At 37.6% G+C, this 24,599-nt stretch overlaps 1 protein-coding gene across 5 annotated transcripts in view; it reads left to right on the top strand.

The window, feature by feature from the left end:
* The window catches only part of LOC143211885 (discoidin domain-containing receptor 2), a 203,333-nt gene that overhangs the window by 80,965 nt on the left and 97,769 nt on the right, over positions 1–24,599 (top strand). For 3 of the 5 annotated variants that reach the window (XM_076429979.1, XM_076429980.1, XM_076429978.1), the window contains exon 2: positions 13,984–14,118. The exons of the other annotated variants lie outside the window; for them this stretch is intronic. In XM_076429979.1, the coding sequence (XP_076286094.1) occupies positions 14,028–14,118 (91 nt within the window). In that variant the 5' untranslated portion in view covers positions 13,984–14,027. The remainder of the gene's footprint in view (positions 1–13,983; positions 14,119–24,599) is intronic. 5 annotated transcript variants of the gene reach the window in all.

Here is a 24,599-nt window from a genome sequence, read left to right as displayed (position 1 = left end):
ATAAAAATTTTCTACCTGATTTGCAACCAACTGGAATGAAATAGAAATTTATTTTCTTTCTTAATATGATTAATAGGTCGAAAATAATATAACAGTGTCTTTAAATTCTTATAATGTTTTCACTGTGTCGAATTACACCTACTCAGTTTTGTTATAAATACATAAAATCCGCTGTCTACTTATCTTGTTACCACGAGTAAAGTTATATTAAACAATTTAATAAACTATGAATCAAATGTGAGACATATTTGAGTAATAGGGAATTCAGATTGGATGCATTTGTGACAAAAATGAGCAAGTAGAATATAAAACATTAAAAACACAGAGGAGAACTTATAAATTCTGTTCTATTATTTCCAAGTTACTAAAATGAAGCAGATTTATGGAAAATAATTTCTCAGTTGTTCTGCACTAGCAAAGCTACCTTTGGCATATAATTAAATTATATGATGTTGACGCCAGTGTTGGGCAAATTTTATTTTAAATAATTAATAATAAATAAACGTGTGATTTTAATTGCAAATAATAACTACACTTTTTATTTAAACAAATTATTATTTCTTATTTGCAAATAAAAGATTATTTATTGTTTGGATTGAGGTGGAAATCAAATAAATCATTTTTGGTCTTCTCTTATTTCTTGTATTTTGTATGTACAATGAGCACGTGCGCGTTTTTTGTGTGCTATAGCAACCTTTTCAGGTATACCGCCAGTGGTCGGGCCCGTCCGAAGGGTCTACTGCCTATAAAAAAATGCACCTTAATTTATTATTTGTCAATACAAATAATAATTGAAATTATATTTGTAAATAACAATTAACTGTATTATTTTAAATAATTCATTTAGACTTGCTCAAATAATAAATAACTCGCTATTCAAATATTTATTTAAATAAATTTATTTATTGCCCAACACTGGTTGAAGCAAGTCCTGAAATAAAAGAGACTTCGGACCACAGGACTAAAGGAAATACAATAATAAATATGTTCTGGTCTCTCGCCTCTCGCAATCGATGCAGAGAATTTTGATTTTGCATAAGTGCTGATGGTAATAAATGAAAATTGAGGATTCAGCCTGTGTGCGCCAGTGGCCAAGCTCTATAGCTGGGAAGGTAGCGTTCGGAAACTACGGTGTTGCCTCGGTTCTTGCGATTACGAATTCCGGGGCATACCGGATTATCTATGAGCTGGATTATTTGATCATCCTAATTATGGATAACCCAGAAACAAGAGACCACGATCAAACCAACTCGCGACACAGAGACTCGAATTACGTAACCGGGTGGCTGGCAGACTCGAAGTGGATCAACTGTGGACCGACAGAATTGAATCGAGATAACATGGGAATGAGAGATACGAATCTAGACTATTTATGGTTGAAAAAGTCGGCTTTGGGCAGTTTTATTTTCTGTCTGAAATTTGAGGTTTCCTGGAGCAAGGTCTGAAGATGGCACACCCACGGATTCAGGTTAGAACCCTAAGTTCAATTGCAAAGATCCATACTTGATGGACTCTATCATAAAATTTGAGAAATTTAGAACAGCTTGCTGATTCTGTTACAAAATTCAAGGCTTCAGAAGTTTTTGTTTCCAATATTATTGGAGGAGTGCACCTATACTTACATAGATAGATCAAATATCGAGAATGCTAGATCCAAAGATTGGTGTCTGACGAACTCGGACTTCCAAATTCTAGCTCTGGACTTCTGAAATTGGAGATCTGAAACTCCGTGTGTAAGGATCTTTGAACCACAGATCCTACCCTTAAACTTCTCAAACTGGAAATCTCGGGACACATGTCTGATGATAATTCAAACATGAATTTCAGAGACTAAAGTGTCTCTAGATTAAGAGCTTCAGTTTAGGATCATATAATTCTGTTTTTGAATGTTTCTACGTGGATTTATGAATACTTTTGACTGCATGGTTAGACTAATTCTAATCCTGGAGCTGGAAACGTTTTTGGGTTTATCTGAATCCAGTATCTTGGACCAAGGCTGACTTAATTGTAGTTTATGGGCTCTGGCTAGGTTCAATTAAAGTCTCTTGTATCTGTCTTGTTCTAATTAGATTATTTCCCCCCTGATACTGACCAGTTAGAGTTTCTAGCTTTTGTTCTATCTTGAATTCCATATAAATGTGAACAAACAATTATTGTATAACATAGTGTACTAATCTGATGATATATTAGTTCCTTTAATTCAGTAGGAAATATAGTGAAGAGCAAAATTGAACCCATGAAACCATTTGTTTCATTATTTATGTGCCATTATTTATTCACACTAAATGTAACAAAATTAGAATATGAATCTCTTCCCAAGCTAAAATAAATGTAAATTATGTGCTTGGAGATTTTTGGAATTCTTTAAAAAAAATTCTTTAAAAATTTCTCTACACTAATTTTTGCTACTGTACTATTTAGTCTTAACCCTCTGCAATCGGAGCTGTATTAACTCGAAAGTTACACATTTCTTCCGACCTAGAATAATTTCACTGTATATGATTTGTTTCATCTTATTAGATACCAACATATTTAATAATGTAATGGTACAACAATTTTAGTGGTGACTCTGAGTCACCCCACGACTTCTAAGGGTGAAATTATATACTGAAAGGTATCTGAGAAAATTGATAAAAATGTTTTATAAACGATACTTCTGAAATTTAAAGTATGATACAGACAAACAGCCCGGATAAAGTAAGGCCCGATGGATAATCGAGACCCGAGGGACATAATTAGAATGTACATTATATTGTATTCCAAAATAAATTTTATATTTTTGAAAATTTATTTCCCTTCATAATGTAATCATATTTAAACGCATATTTGTTTATAATCGGTAATCTGAGTAAATCACTTAAGGGTTAATAAATGCACACAAATAATGACTTTCTGAAACTTTTTGAAAGAATGATTTCATCAGTTCAATTTTGCTCCTCGCTGTTATTCCTCTCGATTTTCGCAGGTGTAATTCCAATTTCTGATTTACCTTCCTCGCGAGAATGTAAAGAACGCCGGAAGAAAGGTTTCATTTCGTGAATAAACGACGTAGCTGGCACTGGCTGGCTTCGATTACGTTACGTTAGTGATTGAACGGTTCCGCCTTGGTTCCGATAGGAGCATTCTCAAAGAACCAGCGAACGAGGAACCACGATGTCGTGTTTTTGTTCGACGTTCTCTCTAAGGAGGCTAGGCAATGCTTGCATTCAGCGGTGCAGCGTTATTCTCTGGCCGATTAGAAACAGCTGGGGCGAAAACCCGCTTCGTCCCTTTAACCCGTCATTCGCCGATCTTCAAGTATTATCCCGTTCCTGCTGCGCTACCGCGTCCGTGGCATTAAAAAAGTATCGATAAGCGATATTCCCGATAAGTCCTGGCTGTTTCTCTTGCATGATCGCGGTGGAACGTGCCGCGATCGTTATTATCCGGCCCATCGATGCATCCAAATGATCACTCTTTCTTCGCGAAAAAGAGAGAAAACAAAGGAACCCGTATCTGCATCGGTACATGACTATTCATGGACCGCAATGAATCGCTTTGTGAGATAATTACTTAATCGTTTCGAGTTCGTGCAATTTATTAGTTTCCGTTCCCCGTGGACCGTCATACTTCTAATATAGTTTGTGAGATAATTACGATTCGTTGGGGGCCAGAGATTTCGATATTGCTGAATCGGGAGTATTTTTCTTACCGTTCAATATTTCTAACAATCCCTCGACTTTATTAAGTACTCCTTTGGCTGTGTCATACCATCTATTTTTTTAAATCGAAGTAGCTGATAGGACGAATTCTTCCAACGAATTTTTACATTGGATAAATTTTACTTTTATCATGTTTTTCAGTTGACGATTTATGTTAATCTTTTTTTACCAACGACGTTATGAAGTATTCATCTTGCTGTTTCACCATCTAATTTTTCAATAAAAATCACCAATAGAACTGAAGATTCAGAGCAACTATTAATGCAAGACCATTTCGGAGAACTTTTATATACATTGGGTAAATATTATTTTATTATTCCTTGCCGTTTAACATTCATAACTATTCCTTTTGCCAACGATGTTATTAAGTACTCCATTTGCTATCACGGCGCCTAATTTTTTAAATGAAAATAGCTGATTGGACTCGAGATTGACAGTAACTTTGACATAAATATTTTGAAGAATTTTTATATCGAGTAAATTTTATTATTAATTCTTGTCGTATAACAATTATAACGAATCCTTACGCCAACGATATTATTAAGTACTCCATTGGCTGTCATACCGTCTAATTTTTTAGATAAAAATATTTTTTTAGATAGGACTCAAGATGCTCTATGAGCAACTTACACACCACGAATATCTTAACGAATTTTTGACAAATTCACCGAGCGCCATTGATGAACCTCTTGCCTAACGCTTATCCATTAAATCCCCGGGAAACGTGAACAAGAAAACACAGAGATTGGAAAGTACGGCACCGAGTAAACACAGCGGGGCAAGTAATGAATCTCGGTTTCAGCATATTCGCGGCCGTTTTATGAAGCTGCCTCTCAGGAACCGTTCCCAGCGCTTTAAGACCAACCTGTTGTGTGCGTCGCGGTAATCCCAAAAATTAGCGAGCTCTTTGCGTCCCGGCGCAGCGAGGGCGTCGCTCGTACCGCGAGATTAATAGAACCGTAACGCGGTGGCTTTTCCGTTATCCATATTTCTCATCGGTGCTCGTCGACGACACACGCTCTCTTTTTTTCCCCGTGAACGAGCTCGCGTGTTTTTCATCCCGTTACCGGAGCTGTCGGCCCGGGCCTCCGGTGCATTTCTCTGATTCCCTGGAAATCACGCTTTTGAAGATACGCAGCCTATGGATGGACGGTTCCTCGGTTACGAGCCAGTCTCGCAACGGTGACAGGGGTTTCGACGCGAGTTCTCTATCGATTCGCGATCCTATCGTCCCGGTATCGTTAAACGATATCTCCGATACCTGTCTGTGTACTCTCGCTAACATCCGAGCGGATGAAACAAGGGTACACAGGCGAGATTCCATGAAACATTTTTGGCGCGAATTCCTGCCTCGGGTGCGCTCATTTTTTCTTTGTGCGTGCCGGCGTGCTTCTCTCGGACGTAACACAGACGTTCCCAACGAGGAAGGCTCGATAACACGTTTGTTCAACTTGGTCACATCAGAGTAATCGATTTTAGTCGCTTAGCAACCGTGGGATAAAAACGACATTGGTACAAAAATTATATATTGATACTTTCATACACCTTCATTTAAAAAATTTGAGAAAATATGAATGAATATTTTAATAGTTGGTAGCTTAAAGATTAGATTAAACAGTGAGTCACTATAGTAGGTGTAGGAATAGTGGTAATGTATAGTAATAGTGGTGTGTTCTCAAATAGACCACATTCAGGAAGGCTATAAATTATTTCTTTTGGTATAGGTGGTAAAACTAGTGTTGGGGGCAAATTTTATTTTAAATAATAAATAATTAAATAAATAATACATAAACGTGTGATTTCAATTGCAAATGATAACTAACCTTCTTATTTAAATAAATTATTTTTTCGTATTTGCAAACAAAAGATTATTTATTATTTGAATTAAGGTGGCAATCAAATAAATAGTTTTTGGTCTTCTCTTATTGCTTGTATTTTGTATATACAATGAACACACGTGCGCGTTTTTTGTCTGCTATAGCAACCTTTTCAGGTATACCGCCAGTTGTCGGGACCGTCCGAAGGGTCTAGCTGCCTACATAAAATACAATTTAATTTATGATTTGTCAATACAAATAATAATTGAAATTCTATTTGTAAATAACAATTAACTTCATTATTTTAAATAATTCATTTAGACTTGTTCAAATAATAAATAATTTGTTATTTAAATAAATATTTATTTAAATAAATGTATTTATTGCCCAACACTGGTGGTAACGACAACCATATTGATTCAGAATTGTCTTGATTTTTTTGTTTTAGTTCACCCTGAGATTTCGAATCGTCCACAGCAGCAACATACGATTTTAAACATTAATTTATTGTGGGATAGAATCAAAAAAAGAAGTAACTAAAATTGTATAACAAATTGTTCTGTATGACGAATAAGATAGGTAAACTAATCACAAAAAATTTAACGTAAGACGTTACTTTGAGAAGAATTCATGAAACAACCCCTTTCAAAATGAGATGATAAAATGGTCATTACTGGCTGAAAGAATATTCTATTAAATAGCAACTTATGTAAAATGTATCGAGAGCCCAAGAAATCATTTTGGATAACAACCAGTACGTTCAGCAACATTGTAAACGGCGTACAACTGGAATCTGTCCGTAGAAGTATCTACACAGTCTTTTGGATGTCTAAGACGTACTCGCAAGGGAGTATTCGTTCTGAATGGCTGGCAGAACACACCGCCTATCCCGGCGGACGTATCGCTGACTATTATCGCGTACCCTGCGGTTTTAACCTATCCCAGCCGCATAAGAGTGCTAAGAGAACTTTCGCCCTTCCTGCTGACGGTCTCTCCCCCTACCATTTTACGTGCACCATCCCATGGTAGAATACCGAACCCCTCCAAGATAACGGAGGCCTGTTTGTAGAACGCGTTAGGCTCCGCCACTTTTCCCCAGAATATACGTGCATTTTGTTACAACAAGCTGAGTTCTCAGCTTCGCGGCTACGTCTGCGCCTATTTATCTGCCGCGCGAACGATTATGGGAAAACTTCTCGGGTAATTATCGCGGAACGTGTTAGGGATCCTAGGGAATATTAGATCAGAGATTTGAGACCATTTCGCAAATGATTATTGCTGCGATTTCAATGTATCTTATCGCAGAACCCCTTTCGGAAACTTCAAATAGTACCCAGTCGAAAAATTAATTTTTTGGAACGTTTTTCGTTTCAGCACTGTTTTGATGTGTATGCAATTAGAAGAAGATTGATCAACCCATCCTTTTCTCATCTCAACACGATGCGTGTTTTAATAATGTAATCTTTTTATTGAAAAATAAAGAATATGAGTTACAACAGTTAATGTGTTCTTTTATCCGCACCCAAAACCTGAATATTTGATAGTAGAATTAAATTAACATTTCAATCTTACCAAAAATTAGCGGACGTCTGGCTTGTAGATTAGACGAGTTGCACTACTGAATTTTCGAAAATTTTTCGAACTTCTGATTTGTCGTTGAGTTGTACTACTGAAACTTGTGCCATCTCCTTCGATATCATATTCTCCTAATACAAAATTAGATTTCAGAGATTTTTGAAATTTTCGGGTTTCTACTAGGAGAACATGATAGCAAAGGAGGTGGCACGAAATTCAGTAGTACAACTCAACGGTATGCCAGAAGGTCCAAAAATTTTAAAAATTAAGTAGTGCAACTCAACGACAAGCCAGACGACCGAAAATTTTTCGAAAATCTCGAAAATTGAAGAGGTAGCACGAAAATTCAGTAGTACAGCTCAACGGGAAGCCAGACGATCGAAAAATGTTTGTTTTTCGAAGTTTCACTATATTTGCAATCCCAAATCAGTACTGCAACGCAATAACAAGTTCAACGGGCGTAAACATTTGCGGAAATCAGTAGTATAACTAAACGGCAAGTTGGAAGTGCGGGAAAAGTTGGTGGCTTAATAAATATATATGCAGACACGCTTTTTAAGTACATTGTCTTTATTTATTCATTGTGGTTTCATACATAAAATGTTCGTATTTTACATGTACATAACTTATATTCTAAAAATTTGTAAGAAGAATGTAGACTGGCACAGAGGTACTCTCGCCACACCGACAAACGTCAACTGCAATACTGCGGACAGCGGTCACATGAAAAATTTTAATTGTTGAAGGTAGACTAGTAATGGGAGACCGTTGGTCAGCCCCAAAGTTGTCCGTCGTCGAGACTGAAGCTATTATTTGTTACATCGAAGCAACTATTTACAAAAAAAGGCCAAGTAAACGATTTTTAAACTAACTTGTCTATGTACTTTAAGAGAACGGTCTCTTGTTCCACATGAAACTCATCGAGCATGCTACGACCATCTTGGGAGCAGTTTTAGAAAATTTGCTTCACGGAACTCGCAGCTATAATCGATAAAGTCTCGATCGACATTTCACGGATATTTTTCTTCCAACATCTTCCTAAATCGTTGATATGCAATTTTATTCTTACTTTTACCAACAAGTATTTACTCTGTATAACGCAAGAGCATTGTTACTTCCGCTAAACCATAATTACTAACACCGAAGGATTAAAAAAAACCCGGATCTATCGAAAATGAACCAACAGAAAATAATCGAAATCATCGGACGCTTTAACGAACCGAATTTTCGAGGGCCAGCACGGTGTGTATCGTTATTTTTCGAGTGACCCCGATCCACCTTCGTGGATTTTCATTAACGAACTCCCGCGTGACGAAATTTCTATGGGATGATTCGCGGAACACCGTGAACGCGTATCGCGTTGCTGTTCTGCTCCGGTAAAAGGGCACATTGTATACAACCGGCAGCATTAGAATAAACGAGCACTGAAAGTGTAAATAGAGCTCTTATGGGAATTACTGCAGCCTTAGGTGAACATCGGCCAACTAAACTTAAGTAACGTATACTCGCAACAATTTTCTGCCCCGGCGCGGCGAACTCGTATTAAGCCGAAGTCCAGCGGTTCGTTACATTATCTTGGCCTAACGATGAATTAGTGCAAGTTCTGCGCCCCACTCCTCGAGTTTCACTCGAGCCGGAAATATTCGTCATTAACTGACGGCCTCGTAAAAGCCGAAATATTTGAACGGAGTTGACGGTGCATTTTGGCGGTTTCCACTCGCAAAAGTTTGAACCGCGGTTATCCAGCTGTACATATATATGTATATACTATAACCCAGAGAACGAAGCAGGTATCATCAGGGATCCGTCCTTCGGGATTTCGAGCATTCGGCAGCCGCAATCCGCGAGTTTCACTGACTCCAGCCAGGAGTCCGTAAAATCTCGAATGTATTTTGCAGCGGCAGCAGAAAGGAATTGCCCGGCGGTCCTCGTCATTACGGGGGGGAGGGGGTAGGAAGTCCTTGTGAAACTAGTTCCGGGTCTCGAAAAATTCCACGAAGCCGTTCTTGACTTCTTTTAATGGTGAAACTTCAGCCCGGTCGCGTCCTTCTATGCTCCGTTGTCGTACCTTTTTCAGTCTATCCAGTTGCCGCTTATCGAATGCCTCTTTCCTGTAAGAATTTATTTAATTTGCAATTTTTATGGCTCTCGTAGAACAGAAAGAGTCGTTTTTTTGGGGACATGTTTAATCCTTAAGTGGAACAGTGTTTACTCTGATTACGAAGCATCATGCCAGGACATACTAGAACCTGTCCATCATTCAGTCTAAATTTTCTCAGATACTATTGTGCAATACCGTAGCGAAAGTTAGTGTACAGATATTTTGTTAGGGTCATGAGAGACTCGAGTATAACCAGTTAAGGGTTAAAATGTTGATCGCTAGATCATTTGTGCTTATTTGTAAAATACAGTGGAATGTGTACATTGAATATAAAGTTGATGATTAATATACTCTTTTTATTTTATTCTTAGTAAATTGTAAATGGACGATTTTTATTTCGTTTATAGTATAGAGATCCCTCTGCTCGTTTATTTTCACTATTTTTATACGTTTTCGCTTTATTCTACTTCTCATTAGATAATTTACGAAATCCATCTTCAATTAATCATGATAAAATGGTTTAATTGGGTTTTGACATTGGCAAGATATTACAAATTGATATTACACGTGAAAAGCTTGTGATTACATTAACACACGCAATTAAATTAATACATTATTAGTTCATCATTATTATTCAGTTCAAGCAATTATATTTAGAAAAATCTATTATATATAAAGACAGAAATGGAAATTTAAATAATTCTTCATAAACATTTAAATACTTCTTTCAAAAGTAATAAAAAGCAATAGCTTTTTAATACATTGTAGATTACACGAGATTTTTTCTTTAAATTCTTTGCAAGCTTTTACTCTGCTTTATTTTTTATAATATTTTATCCGATTATAGAATCCGCTGTTCAATTATCATATTTCTATAATTTCTGTCGTATTAATGGTACGAATTTCACGCGACAACGCATTAGGAGTAATAGCAGTCTCACTGTAAAATACTATTAAACGAAGCGTTGTAGTAATGACATCAAATGTCTTCGGTAAAGTGTATTACATACTGGGAACCTACCCTACACCTGATAACATGGTGCTAAAGTTGTGGAGTGCAATCAATAGGGCACTGGCATAGACGCTTTTAAACGCGCCCACATTAACGAGATATACATGACCTTATTAGCAGCGCCGATAAAAGAGCAATAAACGAGGTACAGACTTAGAACAGACGCTCTAGAATTAACCGTGTAAAAGTAGGCACAGGTACATTATTGCCACGTGTTTCTTACTGCAATATTTCTCATGTTCATAAACTGTTCTTCGTAGATTATAATCGAAATACAAATCTCATTCTAGCTTTCAGAAATGTATGAAATATAATATAAAATATTTTTCGATAGGAATTTAATAAAATTTTTACGGGTTGATAAACAAAAGGATTTCTAGAGTTACTCCTCTTTTTGTATAATCCTGTAGAAAATATTTATGCAACCCTACATTTGCATAATGACCAACAATTTAGTCATGACCAAAGAAATAATTGGGGTTCCCAGACGTTCAGCAACACCGTTCAAAATTTAAGTTTCACTGTGATCTGAATAAAAAGCATATTTTACTTGTTTGTATAATTATTTAACCTCGCACCGAAATTAACTTACGTATAAATACTCACAGTGATATTGTTTGATTTTCAATTTCAATTTCAAATTAATGTCGAAGTGAAAGCAGAATAACCAATAACTAGTCAGACACACATATATGATTCACAGTTAGACTGTAGATAGTATGAATTTACCACAAGAATGGATAAACTATATATATGAAATAATAAAAATATTAAGAGACTTCCAGAATATCGTATGATTCTCAATTACAATTATTGAGAGGTGAAATAAATTTTTATTCAATCGATTGCTTTTAAAATTGATATTACGAAAAGAAACTACGAAAAGTCACTCATTTCCTCTTGCTCCTGGAAAATTATGAACGAAGCTAACGCCTGCTCAAATCCCACACAGCTAAATATAAATTAACATCATCCAATTTGTTTAAAAAAAAACATCATCCCCGATTGTTAACAAATCATCTCCTAAATTTGATTCCCTGAAAAACCGCCTGCCCAGCGATCTACTTTCATTTGAGAGGAGATGCTCCTTAATACGTCGAGTTACATCGCACATAGCTAACGACAGGGTCCCTTTTGTTAGCAATCAATTGGCCTCGATGCCATTAGTTACCCTTTGTCTCGGAGCGGCGAGCGATCCAAGCGAAATTCCTTTCTTCATTTCGCGGAGGCGGCCGGCCCATCGAACGGGGCACTTGCGTGACCATAAGAGCCGTTTCCGGTTCGTCTGTGGAGGACGAAGGGAGCCGAGAAGAGTCGGTTTGTCTTCTGTCTTCTTCGGTGGGCCGGTTCTTAGCTGTTCGCGAACGTCGACGACGGGAGAGGGACGAAAAAGTGCAAGGTTGGGCTAATTGAGCGGGGACTCGATTACGAGTCGGTCTCTCTGTGTTTCTCTAGGCGACACACGTACCGCAGAGACCACCGGGGGCTGACTAGTTGTCCAGGCTCGTGCCAAGCAAAAGGAACACCTGGGTCAGTCGTGGTTTTGCCCTTAAGTCGATTAAGCTCTTTTTGCCTCGCGGCCGCCCTCGTCTCTTCCATCCCCTAACCGCCCCTCGTGTCGCCCAGCGAAATATGTCGGCGGGACCCGTTGAAAATTTTCGGCGAACACCCTCTCTCTCTTTCTACATGTATACGTGACCGAGAAAACGATCGATGGTTTTATCCGATCCAAGGACAACAGAGGCGAAATTGGAAGGGAACGATATCGGTCGAATTGCGAGAGCGGGGAGACAACCGTGCGTGTCGCGCGGAATAAAAAGGAGAACCGATGAGGTATCTCGGCCGGAGATTGATGACTGTTACGATAGACGGTTGCGAGATGAATGTAGGTATTTTGTATTGTAATGTATATTGAGTCACGCCGGTTATTTATCTGCGAGAGATCCCGTTACCACGCCGACTTAATAGCATGATTTATCGCGGCCCGGAGTCGCGCTATCGTCGATGAGTACGAGTGTATTTGCCGAACGTGCGACTGATCTTCAGATCCAATTTTGATTTGCTATAGGACCCACAATCTCTCTTTAATACACTGTGGACGACAGTAACAATTTTTATTTTTTTATTCGCACATATCTGGCATGTTTTATCTCATTGCTGTTCTATCTCGTATCTGATAATCAGACAGCGGGTTTTATGCATTTATAATGAAACTGACTCGGCGAAACTTAGAACAGTAAAAACGCTAGAAAAATACAAGAGACGTTATCTTCAAAGAATTAGAATTATTTACATAACAAATAAATTTATGTTTAACTCCATTTCTCTGCAAACGATGAACAAACATTTTATCTATATAATAAAAATCAAATGCTGTTCGTTTGTCACGACATCACGGGAGAACGGCTGGACCGATTTAGCTAATTTTTTTTAAACGTTCGTTGTAGGCCGAATCAGATTTCTAGATTAAAAAAATTGGTAAAGTATCACGGAAAAATGGAAAATTCGGGAAAAACTAAAAGTGCTTTTAGAATCATATTTTAATACAACACAAAAACCAACGTCGCAGCTTTTAATCAATATTTCAATAGAACGTCGCAGCTTTTAAGCAATATTTCAATAGAAATTTACATTAGCGACGTCTGTTAAAATAAAATGCATACCACTAACCCTCTCGCGAGCTCGCAAAAGATCCGCTTTACGATTTACGATTTGAGAATTTTGAGTAACGATCAGCATTATATTGCAACTTCGCGTCATGCATCTAAAATTTGCGATAACACCGGTAATAGTAAAACTGCCCCAAACGTCACGTGTAGATTTGTATGCACTGTTAGAATGATATATATCCAGGAAAAATATTTGACGTGCAGTGTTTTATATCTGCATTCCTACAGGTTAAAAATGGCCTTCCACGTCGTAGATGAAAAGTGTATATAAAAATGTATGTGATCGAATATGTCGACAATCATTGATATACTTTCTCTTGAAAATTTCTCAAGAATTTCTCAAGAACTTTTACACTCCAAATGAAATATACAGGGTGAGTCACCTAACGTTGCCACCTCAAATATCTTTGTTGTTTTTAAAGATACGTAAAATGTCTGAAGTTGAATGGTTCAGTGGGGCTCACATGATACCAAAAATATTTTTGTTTTTATGTGATTTTTTTTAGAGATATCAAGGTCACCTTCATTTTTTAAAATAGAAGCACCGTTTTTTAGACACCTACAATGATAGTCCCTTTCATTAGAAATTCAGTGACCATAATTACCCATGCACGTATAAACTTTCTAAGTAGCTCCTAATCCATATAACAGACACAGAACATTATTATCTTGCGTTAACTATTAAAAATTTGCACTCTACTCGTTAATCACTCACTAATTTTCGAAGCCCCTTCTTTGTAGACTTCATACTTAGGCTTTAAAAAGAACAAAGATATTGAAGGTGGCAACTTTAGGTGACTAACCCTGTATACTCGTCGATCAAATAATGCTGCGTGCTAGTCGATAAAATATATAATATATATTGAAACAAATTCAATTAAACCGTGAGCCATTAAGTAAGTTAAACGATCCGTTTCTGCAATTTCGAGATGAGAATCGCGGTTGGCTCAAACGAATAAGAATTTCCCGATTAGGGCGTCTATATAGGTCTGCACAAATAATATTCCCGATAAAAAGTGGAGAAATAGTTTAAAGGCAAGGAGAACGCTTTTAACCATTGATTAAAAGCAAATAAATTTTAAGGTAGACATTTTGTCTGTGCTTTCAGACGATTGCCCCGAGCTTCCATGAAGGCACCGCACCGCAGCGACCATGAAGACTGATTGCCTGCCAATAATTGCTAAGTTCTGTGCACTGCTGTCTCTGATCGTTCCGCCGCGCTATGTTCGAGCACTCGATATACGTGAGTTATTCTTTTCGAAATATCTATATACATATGCACGGACAGAGAGTGAGAGAATGGCACAGACACAACTATAATGTGTTCCATAGGGTCAATCGTGAGCCCGCTATTTTACGATTATTAATTACTCGCACACCGCGACCGGCCAGTACAGAATTCGCTGTTTTATTCAGGTTTCAATCATTTCGGTCCTCCATTACGTAGAGCTGGCGAATTTTAATAGATCATGAATATGAAAGCGACCTTCGCGCGGATACAAATTTCATTTTAAACGGCGCGGCACTCTTCGCGTTCGCGCCGTCACGAAGCATATTATTCTCAGTGATATCTATTAAATGTCGGAAAATTTGACGCCCGATCCAATTATTACGGCAGATTTGCTGGGCCGTGTCGCGCCCGTTAAGCCTTCATTCGCTCCCGTGAACATCACAGAACGTTTCATGAAGTTTACCAATTGATCGACAACCGTGTTAATTGCTGATTTGGATCTCTTGCCCGCAACTTTTTCCCTGTTCCAATTCACTTTCGAAAGATAGTCTTATTTTCAGAAGTTTTAAGTCGAGTGGATGTAATTGTGAAATGTTATAAACTTCACAATATTCTTAATTAAGAACAGCCTCAAGCTAAAGATAATAAATACTACTCAAATGTTTGTTAAAAGAATGTATTTAGTTATATTATGACGTTGAGAAAAGGTTTATTCGTTTAAAATGTAATAAATAATGAAATTATTAGTTACTGTACTCAAGATTTATTTAACTTAATGCCTAGATAAAAAGTTTGTTCCTGTAACTCGTATATTACGAATTCTAATCGGCGGTAATGGGCACGCTGTAATATTGGTACATGGCTCTTTTTCCTCCACAGTAATACATAGAAAATGTTATCGATTTTATTTTAATATTTTCTTATGTTGTATTAGGTTGTGAGGGCCACCATTTTTTTTTGTATTCAAAACGCATCATTATTATTTCATGATAAATTATTAATAGAATTATTAATTCTTTTACATAATAATCGCGAAGGAAATTATTGGATTTTGACATTAAGGGGAGTTGGTTTATGATTAAAATTGCCGTTGTTATTGAAGGTTTCCTTTAAAAATTATCAACCATGAACCATAGACTTCCAACAATTACGGAATAATCACCGATACGTAACGTGTTAAAATAAAGTACGATGGAAGCATGATACCGCAGAATTAGTACAGCTACCCCAGAATTGTTTTTGTTTGCATCGTATTGATTTCTTTTACCGATTCAGCGTTTCAATGTCAATGGTTGGGAAACAACTGGTAGGGGTATTAGATTTTGTTGCCTTTCATGCGGAGTACACAGATCCGCTGGAAACAAATCGAACGGTATTCGGCAAAGTGGGTCAAAAATTCATCGTGCTCGTTAAAGTTGAACATACGATTCCGTCTAAAAATATATACGAGCGTTTCGTTGTGTCATCGATTTCCATTCCGTGTGCGTGCACACTGCGACATCAATCACTTCGGAAAAAGTTCGTGATTTTTCCATGCAAACCACTAGAGAGCGATTAACGAAATCTTGAAACATATCGCCGCGCAAAAATCAAAAATCGTACATATTATTAGATTGCGGATTTTATGCATTTATGATAAAAATCGGTACGCACAATTTAAAGCAGAATATTAAAAAGATTGAAGGACATCAGTGCAACAAACAAATGAAACAAGAAAGAAAACTATTTCACCCCAGTTTGTTGCAATTCAGGTAAGAATTTTTTATTTTGCATAAAGATCCGCAGTCTATTTATTACTATCTTACAAAAGGAATATGGGGCCGAATATGTCTTTGAAAATATTATGTAGTGATCTTGCAGTAGTAGGCCCTCTTTCCATTATTTCCCATTTGGTTCCGACTGTGGCAATTTCATTTTGACGATCTCGTATACTTTCATCTTCATCTCCAGAGCTTAAAGGCACAGAAGTACGTCTTCTGTTACGTAAATTCAAAATATTTTCTAATTCACTTTCCGAAGAGTCCTGAACATTTTCTTTGTCTACAATCTCATTATCACTATTATCACTATAAAGTTCAATTTCATATTCTTCTGATTCACTTTCTTCATACTCATACAATTCGTCATCCTCGATATCAGTGCTCAATATTCTTCACTTTTTGCAACAATTTAGAGATTTTCAATCGTTTTGCCATTTTTGGGGCTTGTAAAATATCGTTACATAAAAAAGAATTAGGTCCTATTCCGACGACTATGTTATACAAAATGACCGCGCGAAACAACATCGATGAATATGTTACGTTACATCGCGGCTATGTTTATGTTTATGTTGTGGCGCCAGAATAAGACGTTGCGTGCGATAAAATTTCAGAACAAAACATCGATAAATCTATCTAAATATCTAATAAACGATTTCGGGTTCTGTAAACAGATTATTGCATACTTCTCCACTTCGAGATGACTGGTATTGGTATAAGTAGACATGATACAAAATTATTTTGATTCTGTATAAATTAAACAAAAATTACACCTTTAGTTATTGCTGCAAAAGTCATCACGTCATTGCGGAGAAAAAATGTAACATGAAGTAAGAATTTTCAAATTGAATTGTAAAACCAATCATTTTGACTAGTGTGGTAGTTCTAGTGATAATGAGCAACTATGCTCCGAATTGTGTCGTGTTTAGTCTCATTCTAATCAGAAATATGTCACGAACATGATGATAAAAGTTCCATAAACGAATAATTAAAAATAAAAATTAGTTCCTACAGTTTTATCGACATGTGTAATCCCGTACCACGTTACACATCCCGGCGACCTTCTGGGCCTCTCGAAGGAATAATGGAGATAAATTGTTCGCAAATACTGTGCACACTCTTTCGAATGTATCGAGACATTACCGCGAAAGTTACATTTCGAGAAAACGTCACTTCCGTTCGGAGTTCCGAATTTTTTGGGGAATTGAAGCCGCGAGTGGGTCTCGGTTGCATGAGGATTACCTCGAGGCAGAGGGAACCGGGCTAAGAAATAGATGGACGAGTACACCGGTTCCTGGCAACGAATTTTCCCCGGGTGTTGCAGCTGCGGATTGCTCATTCCGGTGAAAACAACCCGTTCGAAAGGCTTCCCTCTTCCCCGGCCCGCCCCCTTTCCGGTTCTCAGGGCCCGGGGCCGTCAAATTTTTCATCGGGAGCAGGTGATCTCCGAGTTTTTATTTTCCTCCGGCCAGCCAGGGCGATGGGGGTGCCATCAGTCTGAAGTAATGACTCGCTATTCTCCACCCGCCCGGGGGATCAATTATTTTGAATCTAATGCGACAGGATAAATTGCATCCCGCGAAAGACTCCTCGCGCCATCCCCTATTTTCCAACCCCTCCACCATCCGCCTACTTTCTAGATCCAGAGACGAACCCCTCGGACCCCTTCCTCTCTCGGTCATGCCAGCCGATGGCCAGGTTGAAGGGATAGGGCCGATTTTACGCCGGAAGGCACTCTCGTCTTCGGAAAACAACCTCCTCGTTACTAGGTTTCTACATCCCATCTCATCACTCGACAAATTGCCAATAAGCAAGTCCCATCGATTGCTCTGCCGCTGCTCCATGTATATTAAATGCCCTGGCACCGTTCTTCTGTCGCGCTCCGGCTATCTCCGATTTTTAGAATATTGTGGCAAATCAATAACCCTTTTACGAACGCTCGTCACACTTGCACGACGTGGGGCTTGTTAAATATTTCGGGATAACTGGCGGGAATTCGTTATTTGTGCAGAAAAACGATCGTGTAGTCGAGAATATACAAGGTGCATTTAGTAACTCGGTCGAATTATAACTCGGTTGTCATTCAATATAAAAAAGGGAAAGTTTTGTATGGTTTAACAAGCTGCACTATCCCTAATGCAATTATGAAATGCAAATTCTCATAAAAATATTTTATATAAATATTTTTTTAATGATCTGTGCATGTATACTTAAATTACATAAAATGTCCCCAACCGTGGAACAACGTAAAAGAAGTAGAATATTTAAAAAATTAAACTGGGTATCCTCGACCACTTAAAACAAATCTTAAAAATTCAAGTGACTAGAAAAAAAATGGAATGATTAAGCGTTAGAAGACAATCGAGAGAAAACTAAACATTACAAGAAAATTTAAGAGACTGAACACGCAAGAAGAAAATTTAAAAGACTGAACACGTTAGGAGAAAATTCAAAGCAGTAACTTAGGATCATTCTGCTGAATGTGAATCGCCAAGAAAATGAAATCTTAATTCTAGTTTCTCTAAGTTCGCCTATCAAAATTTAAACTTGCATAAATAATCGTAGTTCGCTGATAACTGTCTCCGAAAAAGCGGGCCGCGCCGCGCTATAGTTGTTCCGAAGTGCAGCATACTTGGAAAGTTTGAAGCTTATCGACGTTATCGCGTCGGAACAGTAACGAAGCAGCTCGTGTCTCCGTTCCTCGTCACATACCTGAAAAATCGTTCGCCGACCTTCGATCGAAAGACCACAGTGCACGTTCGCTGGATCCTTTGAAACTTTTCTTTATCCGCCCGCCTATAAACTAGCCTTTATACGTGCTCGAAACTCGTAATATATTCCGGGATGGTACGGTTGACGCTCTCCGCCTACGTAAATGTCCTACGAGGGTGAAAAACATTTCTACGTCCTTGGAAAAAATTCCATTGTTCCCCCTTGAGAGAGATCGGCTCGATTATGCGAGCCTCGGAATCGGGTTAGATCAAAGAGACACAAATTAGCGACCTTTACATTGTCTGCGATTACTGTGTCGTTGTGTTATTCTTTCGATGTGTCAAATGGTACTGAAAAGTACAGTGCAATTTCTAAAAATTGTGTAAATTGTGTACTTTTAAATTAACGATGTGAAAGGCAACTGATTAAAATCTATGGAATATAGTTTTGCTTTTCGCACTTGTTTTCTGAGAGAAATGACTTTAGATCTATTGATAATCATGATAGTAGTCCATCCCTCTCTAATCGCGTCTAATTCGTAAAATATTAGTGGGGTGAACAACCGCTATTAATATTAACGTACCTCGTATCTCTTCTTTCAAAGCAGGCCATACAAAATACATTGTATTTAACCAATTCTTAAAATTAAAACTTGAATTTTTGGCATTTTCTCGGTATTTCTGGGTTGTTAAGGTGAAGTTTAGTAAAATGTAATTTGAGAGCAAATTATATCATCTATAATACAACCTTATTTTTAAGACTTCTTTAGATATATTTTACTGAATTTGTTTAAGAGGTGACCAACAAAAAAAGTAAGGTTGTATTATGAACTCATGATTTATGTTGAATTTGATTACCTTCCCTTTTAGCATCGACTTAAAAATAGTACAATCAATAATAAATGTTTCACAAACTCTTACGCAACTTTAAAAATATTGTTGATGCCATTGAAAAATATACAGAAAAATGTACAGAACAAATTGATGTGAAATATCACAGGACCTGTTTATATTTGAGCTAAATGTCTGCAAAAAGAAGACATCAAATATTTTTTCGTCGTGTAAGGATCTTATATCTACGTTCAATCAATAATAAATGTGTTACCAACATTCCTGCATCTTCGATCGTTCCAGAATGTACACAAAAATAAATAGTACAAATTGTAAAATACTGGGACCTGTTTTTTTGAGGCAGATGTCTAAAAAAAAGGGAAATCCACGTATGTTGTTTTTCGTCGAGTTCTTCTATCGACTGCCCAGATGCTTCCGAACAGCAGCGCGACCTCGATCTCCTAATAGTTTCTTTCGTCCGTAAAGATCTGGAACACGTTGTTTACGATAGACAAGATCGGCCCGTTCGGATCCTATTGGTTTCCGAGGACACTGATTACTCTTCAGAAACCAATGGAATCAATTGTCTGGGCTGCGCAATCCTGGAACCGGTAACATCAATACGCGTTCTTTCAAACTTTCCCTCGGTGAATGGAGGCACTACCTACAATAAGATCGCTGCCAATTACGTATCCCCGCTAAATTACAAATAAACACAGTTTAAATGTCCATTAATAATAGTCTTAATTGGACAGAACACCGGGGAGCAAGCTTGGCGTACATCAATGAACCAGACCGCCGTGATTCACTTGAATTGCCATTCACTCAGGACAATCTGCAAAACTAAGATTTGCTTGGGCGGAGATTGTTTCTCAAGATCGGCCGATTTCTAAGTGTCGCCGATTATTCCCTGACTAAATATCGGTAGACTTAAGTGGTCTGCACAGGATATCGCGGATAAACATTGTTGATACACTATACAGAACACGCCAAGACGAATTCATTACTAGACAGCAGAGTTGGGCAATAATCAATTAATATTTAAAAATGACTAATAGTCTTTTTGAATGTTAGTCATAGCAAAATAGTTATTGGTCAAAACTTTTTTATTAGTTAGTGAAAACTAAATGGCAAATAGTTAGTCACAGCTCTAAGTATTCGTTAGCTATTGCTTATTAGTTAATTAGTAGTTGATGATCGGTCATCAATCTTTAGTCATCAGTCACTATTGTGCGATTAACATATATTAATATTATTATCACTAACTAATCAAAAAGTTTTGACTAATGACTATTTTGCTATGACTAACATTCAAAAAGACTATTAGTCATTTTTAAATATTAGTTGATTATTGCCCACAACTCTGCTAGACAGCGGCTCTTTATAGAAACTAAAAATGATCTGCACAAATTAGGAGAAAATGGAGTTACTTAAAAATTGATTTCTTTTAATAATGTTGAATGGTTGTAAATAATGTAGCAGTAATAATAAATTCATTTTATGTTTCTTCTATTTTGTGGTCCACCTACCCATTTTCAAGATAATTTGTGTTTAAAATGAAAGTAACATGGCTAGGTAGCTGTTACATATGTTAATTTATGATGGATTGTTGAAAATAATCAAGTTGGCCGTTCGAGACCCGCCTGTCTCGGAGACATAATTTCTCAGAGATATTCAAGATGGTCATCGTTTCTGCTCAACCCAGTAGAAATATTGTATCACTGCTCGGGCATAAAAGGTTGAAATCGAGTCATCCTATGAAGAAAAGCACTTTCAACGCGCGCAAACGAACGGCGACCAATTGGCATCGGCTCGGCGCCTGGAGAGCCACGATTACTTTTGTCACCTCTTCGCGTTGACAGTAGGGTAGCAAGGGGTCATGGGGAACAGTAGGAAAGCGCCGGGAGACGCAACAGAAAACGGGGGAGTGTGGAAAGAAAGGGGCAGGTTGGCGGAAGGAAAAGGTCGAGGGCGAGGGTGGGTTTCACGGTGGCCAACCATTGTTGCAAGCTTTTGCTGGGCCGCGGCGGCAAGGAGTTCTGCTGGAAGTTTCCGTTTCCCTCGTTATGGTAAATGGTCTGTCTTGGTGGTTGGGCAAACAGTGCGCGTACAAAGATAAGTGCAAGTACGGGGACGCACTCGGCTACCATCTCGAGACGTTCTCGAGGACTTCTGGTCTTTCTCTTTGTCTCCCTGACCTTCCTTCCCGCGGACCTCACCTACGCTGATCCTCCGAAAGGTGTCCAGCCGGTTCCGGCTGACTGCTGAAACATGCACAAGGCTCGACTATTGTTCGGGAGGGAAATGATTACCTCGTGCACACTCCAGTGAACGTATGAGGGACGCCATCGTCGTCGTCGTCGTCGTTGTCTCGACGGATCCCCGGCTACGGTGCTCTCGAGTTAACTGATTTGAATGACAAAAGCCCAGATAGGTGGTTAATGTATCATATTTCAGGACCCGCAGCTTGTAGAGACGACATGTCGTGACGAAGCTCGCCTATCCCAGCTTTAATCCAAACGCTCGCGAGCTAATTCTTAGACTAGCTGCTCTGCCGGTACTCGTGACCTACGACCTGGTGCACGCTTCGCAAAATGGCGGCAATGATCGCCCAGTAAACACGTTCAGTTCGTGCGCTCTTGGTTCTTTAATGTGGCCGATGTTTCTTGGTATTGTTCCTGCCGTGATTTTTTGAATGTAGACTTGAATGTAGAAAGATTAAATATATTATTTTCGATTGATCGTTCGATCAATTAATGCCAGAAATTTTTATTTTGCACTAAAATCTGCAGTCTAGTCGTGAGTAGTAGTCATTCATTCATTACTTGGTTTCGCATTCTACATATTCTAAAATATCTGAATACGTATTTTTCACACAAATTTTAATGGAGATAGAAAGCAATTGATCTTATTCCACGACACAACACTCGTCATATACAGCTAAGGGGTTAAATGTCGCATATCAACCCCAAGAAATTCTCACAAAGTCAAAGTAATTTAATTAATAAAACTATAAAACTAAAATATGTATTATATTGGGCTTTAGTGCTACTTTAATCCTTTTGCAGTGAAAAGATCCTAACAAAATTTGGTTTATTCGAGTATATGACAAATAAACATGTATTTCTAAACCTGATCAAAGATTAGTGTCATCTACATGTGTACAACACAGGATATAACATGCAAACTTTGATTTTCACACTTAATTTTCTTCTTTTTATAATGATACTACATACACAGATGTCTGCAGATCATGTGCCTTCATGTGTAGATCATGTGAAACTACCTGCTGAAAAACGGATGTGTTACACGATGTCGGTGAGCTCAACCGCGCACCGTCTTGCATTACAATTTATGACTGCACAAGCAGAACGAGCGCGAAGAATTAGCATATGTAGCAGCCTTAGCTTTTCTTTGTGCAATTTCTTGCGTGTGCAATGTAGACGAGGAATTACGAGACTTTGCTAATTTCTTTTTTTACAACGAGCTGATGAATACGGTCCTACATTCCCAGGTCTGGTAGAATTTGAGAGAAAGAACGTATTGTTGCATAGTGCGAGCCGTAAAGTGAATTCAAATCCGCGTTTTTCAGATTTAAAATTAAAGAAAATATCTGAGACTCATTTTTGTGAATGTTTCAAAATTGTCGAGGATATTTTACACGTAATATTTCTGTAGATAATGTGAACGTATAGTCAACAAATTTCAATGACAATAAAGTAAATTAGAATGTAACTCACTCTGTTTTACTTCAATTTTTCATGCTTCATTTACTGTACGTTGCAAAATGATTCTCTTTTATGAATTCTGTCTTGTTGATTGGATTTTGCTTCCAATAAATTAATCACCATAACGGATGTATATCGAGTTGGTCAATAAAGTTCGAAAAACCAACAAAGGACAATTTTACGAATATGATTTCGATAAACAACCATTTTTCGGATGTCGAGCCTGTAAACTTGTAAATCAATATGGCGTACGATTTTCCATTTAATCATTCTGCAAATAAACACAATTTCTTCAATGTACACTTGTATCGAAAATTTGTCAAAAACAATCAGAACGGAAGATATGTAACACGCAAGATTAAATATTGAAAATCATTTAATCCTTTCTGGTCCCTTTACAGTTTATTCATTCTTGGTCCCCGACGGATTCATGCATTTATACCGTTAAAAATCGATCATAAATACTTCGTGAAAGTATTTTATTACTCGCCCTTTTCCCAGATTTAATATTCGGCCGAGATACTCGCTAGAGGATCGTATAACCCCCCCCCCCCCGTCGAAGGAACTCTACAAGAAAGCTTTTTATTATTCTCAGCGTTCATTTCCATACACGTGGGTCTACTCGAAGGTGATCTATATATTTTGTTCGAGCCGAAGAGTTCCCATAAGTCCGGACGGGAAGGTTAACAATGTTAGAAGTTCGGTAACTGGGGCAAATTGGTCAGAGTGGAAGATTTCTACACGTCGCTCCAGCTTTCTGGCTGATAACAAATTAGCAAAGTTTGATGTTTAACCTCTCGATGATTTAGGCATCAGTCGCACGATATTCACGCCACGGTTTAGAGTCGCTTCCCTTTCAGAATAGAAATATGAATGTGGCGGTCTCACGTACTCGTTAATCACTCGCATCCAAATTTCAAGCTAAACGCGCGCCATCTATTTCAAATTGGCTTTAATAAGATCATTCATTTAGATAGTTCAAACAAATACCACTCTTATCTCATCGATATTTAATCTCGAAATGTGAGCCAACAATAAATTAGTAGAGTTCAGAATTTAATAAAGCTTCAAAGAAATATCGTTTCTTCTTCGTTAAATGTGTGCTACTAATAAACATAAATTAGTAAGGTTCATCGAAATAGTAAGAAGAGATTTTTATAATATAAAATAGAAAGTCTCGATATAATTTTAATACTGCAATCAACTCAAATTTAATACGAATTTGAAGGGACAAGTGATATTAAATGAAATAAATTGGTAAAATTGATTTATAAATATTCCGTTTTCATTATGCATTTATTCTCCTTTTAAAATTTCTTCTTACTTTTGCCAATAAAATGTTGTACTAACATCGAATTGTTTATACAAACATGGCACTAGACGATGCAGTATTCATTTTCACTACTTCAGTTTAAGTAAAATAATTCAGCACCGATAACGACACGTTGAGTGGCAATCCTCGAATC

This window comes from Lasioglossum baleicum, chromosome 9, assembly GCF_051020765.1.
Source record: "Lasioglossum baleicum chromosome 9, iyLasBale1, whole genome shotgun sequence".
In the NCBI taxonomy this organism is placed as follows: domain Eukaryota; kingdom Metazoa; phylum Arthropoda; class Insecta; order Hymenoptera; family Halictidae; genus Lasioglossum; species Lasioglossum baleicum.
The sequence above is the reverse complement of the archived record's forward strand: the minus strand, read 5'-3'. Positions and strand labels throughout refer to the sequence as shown.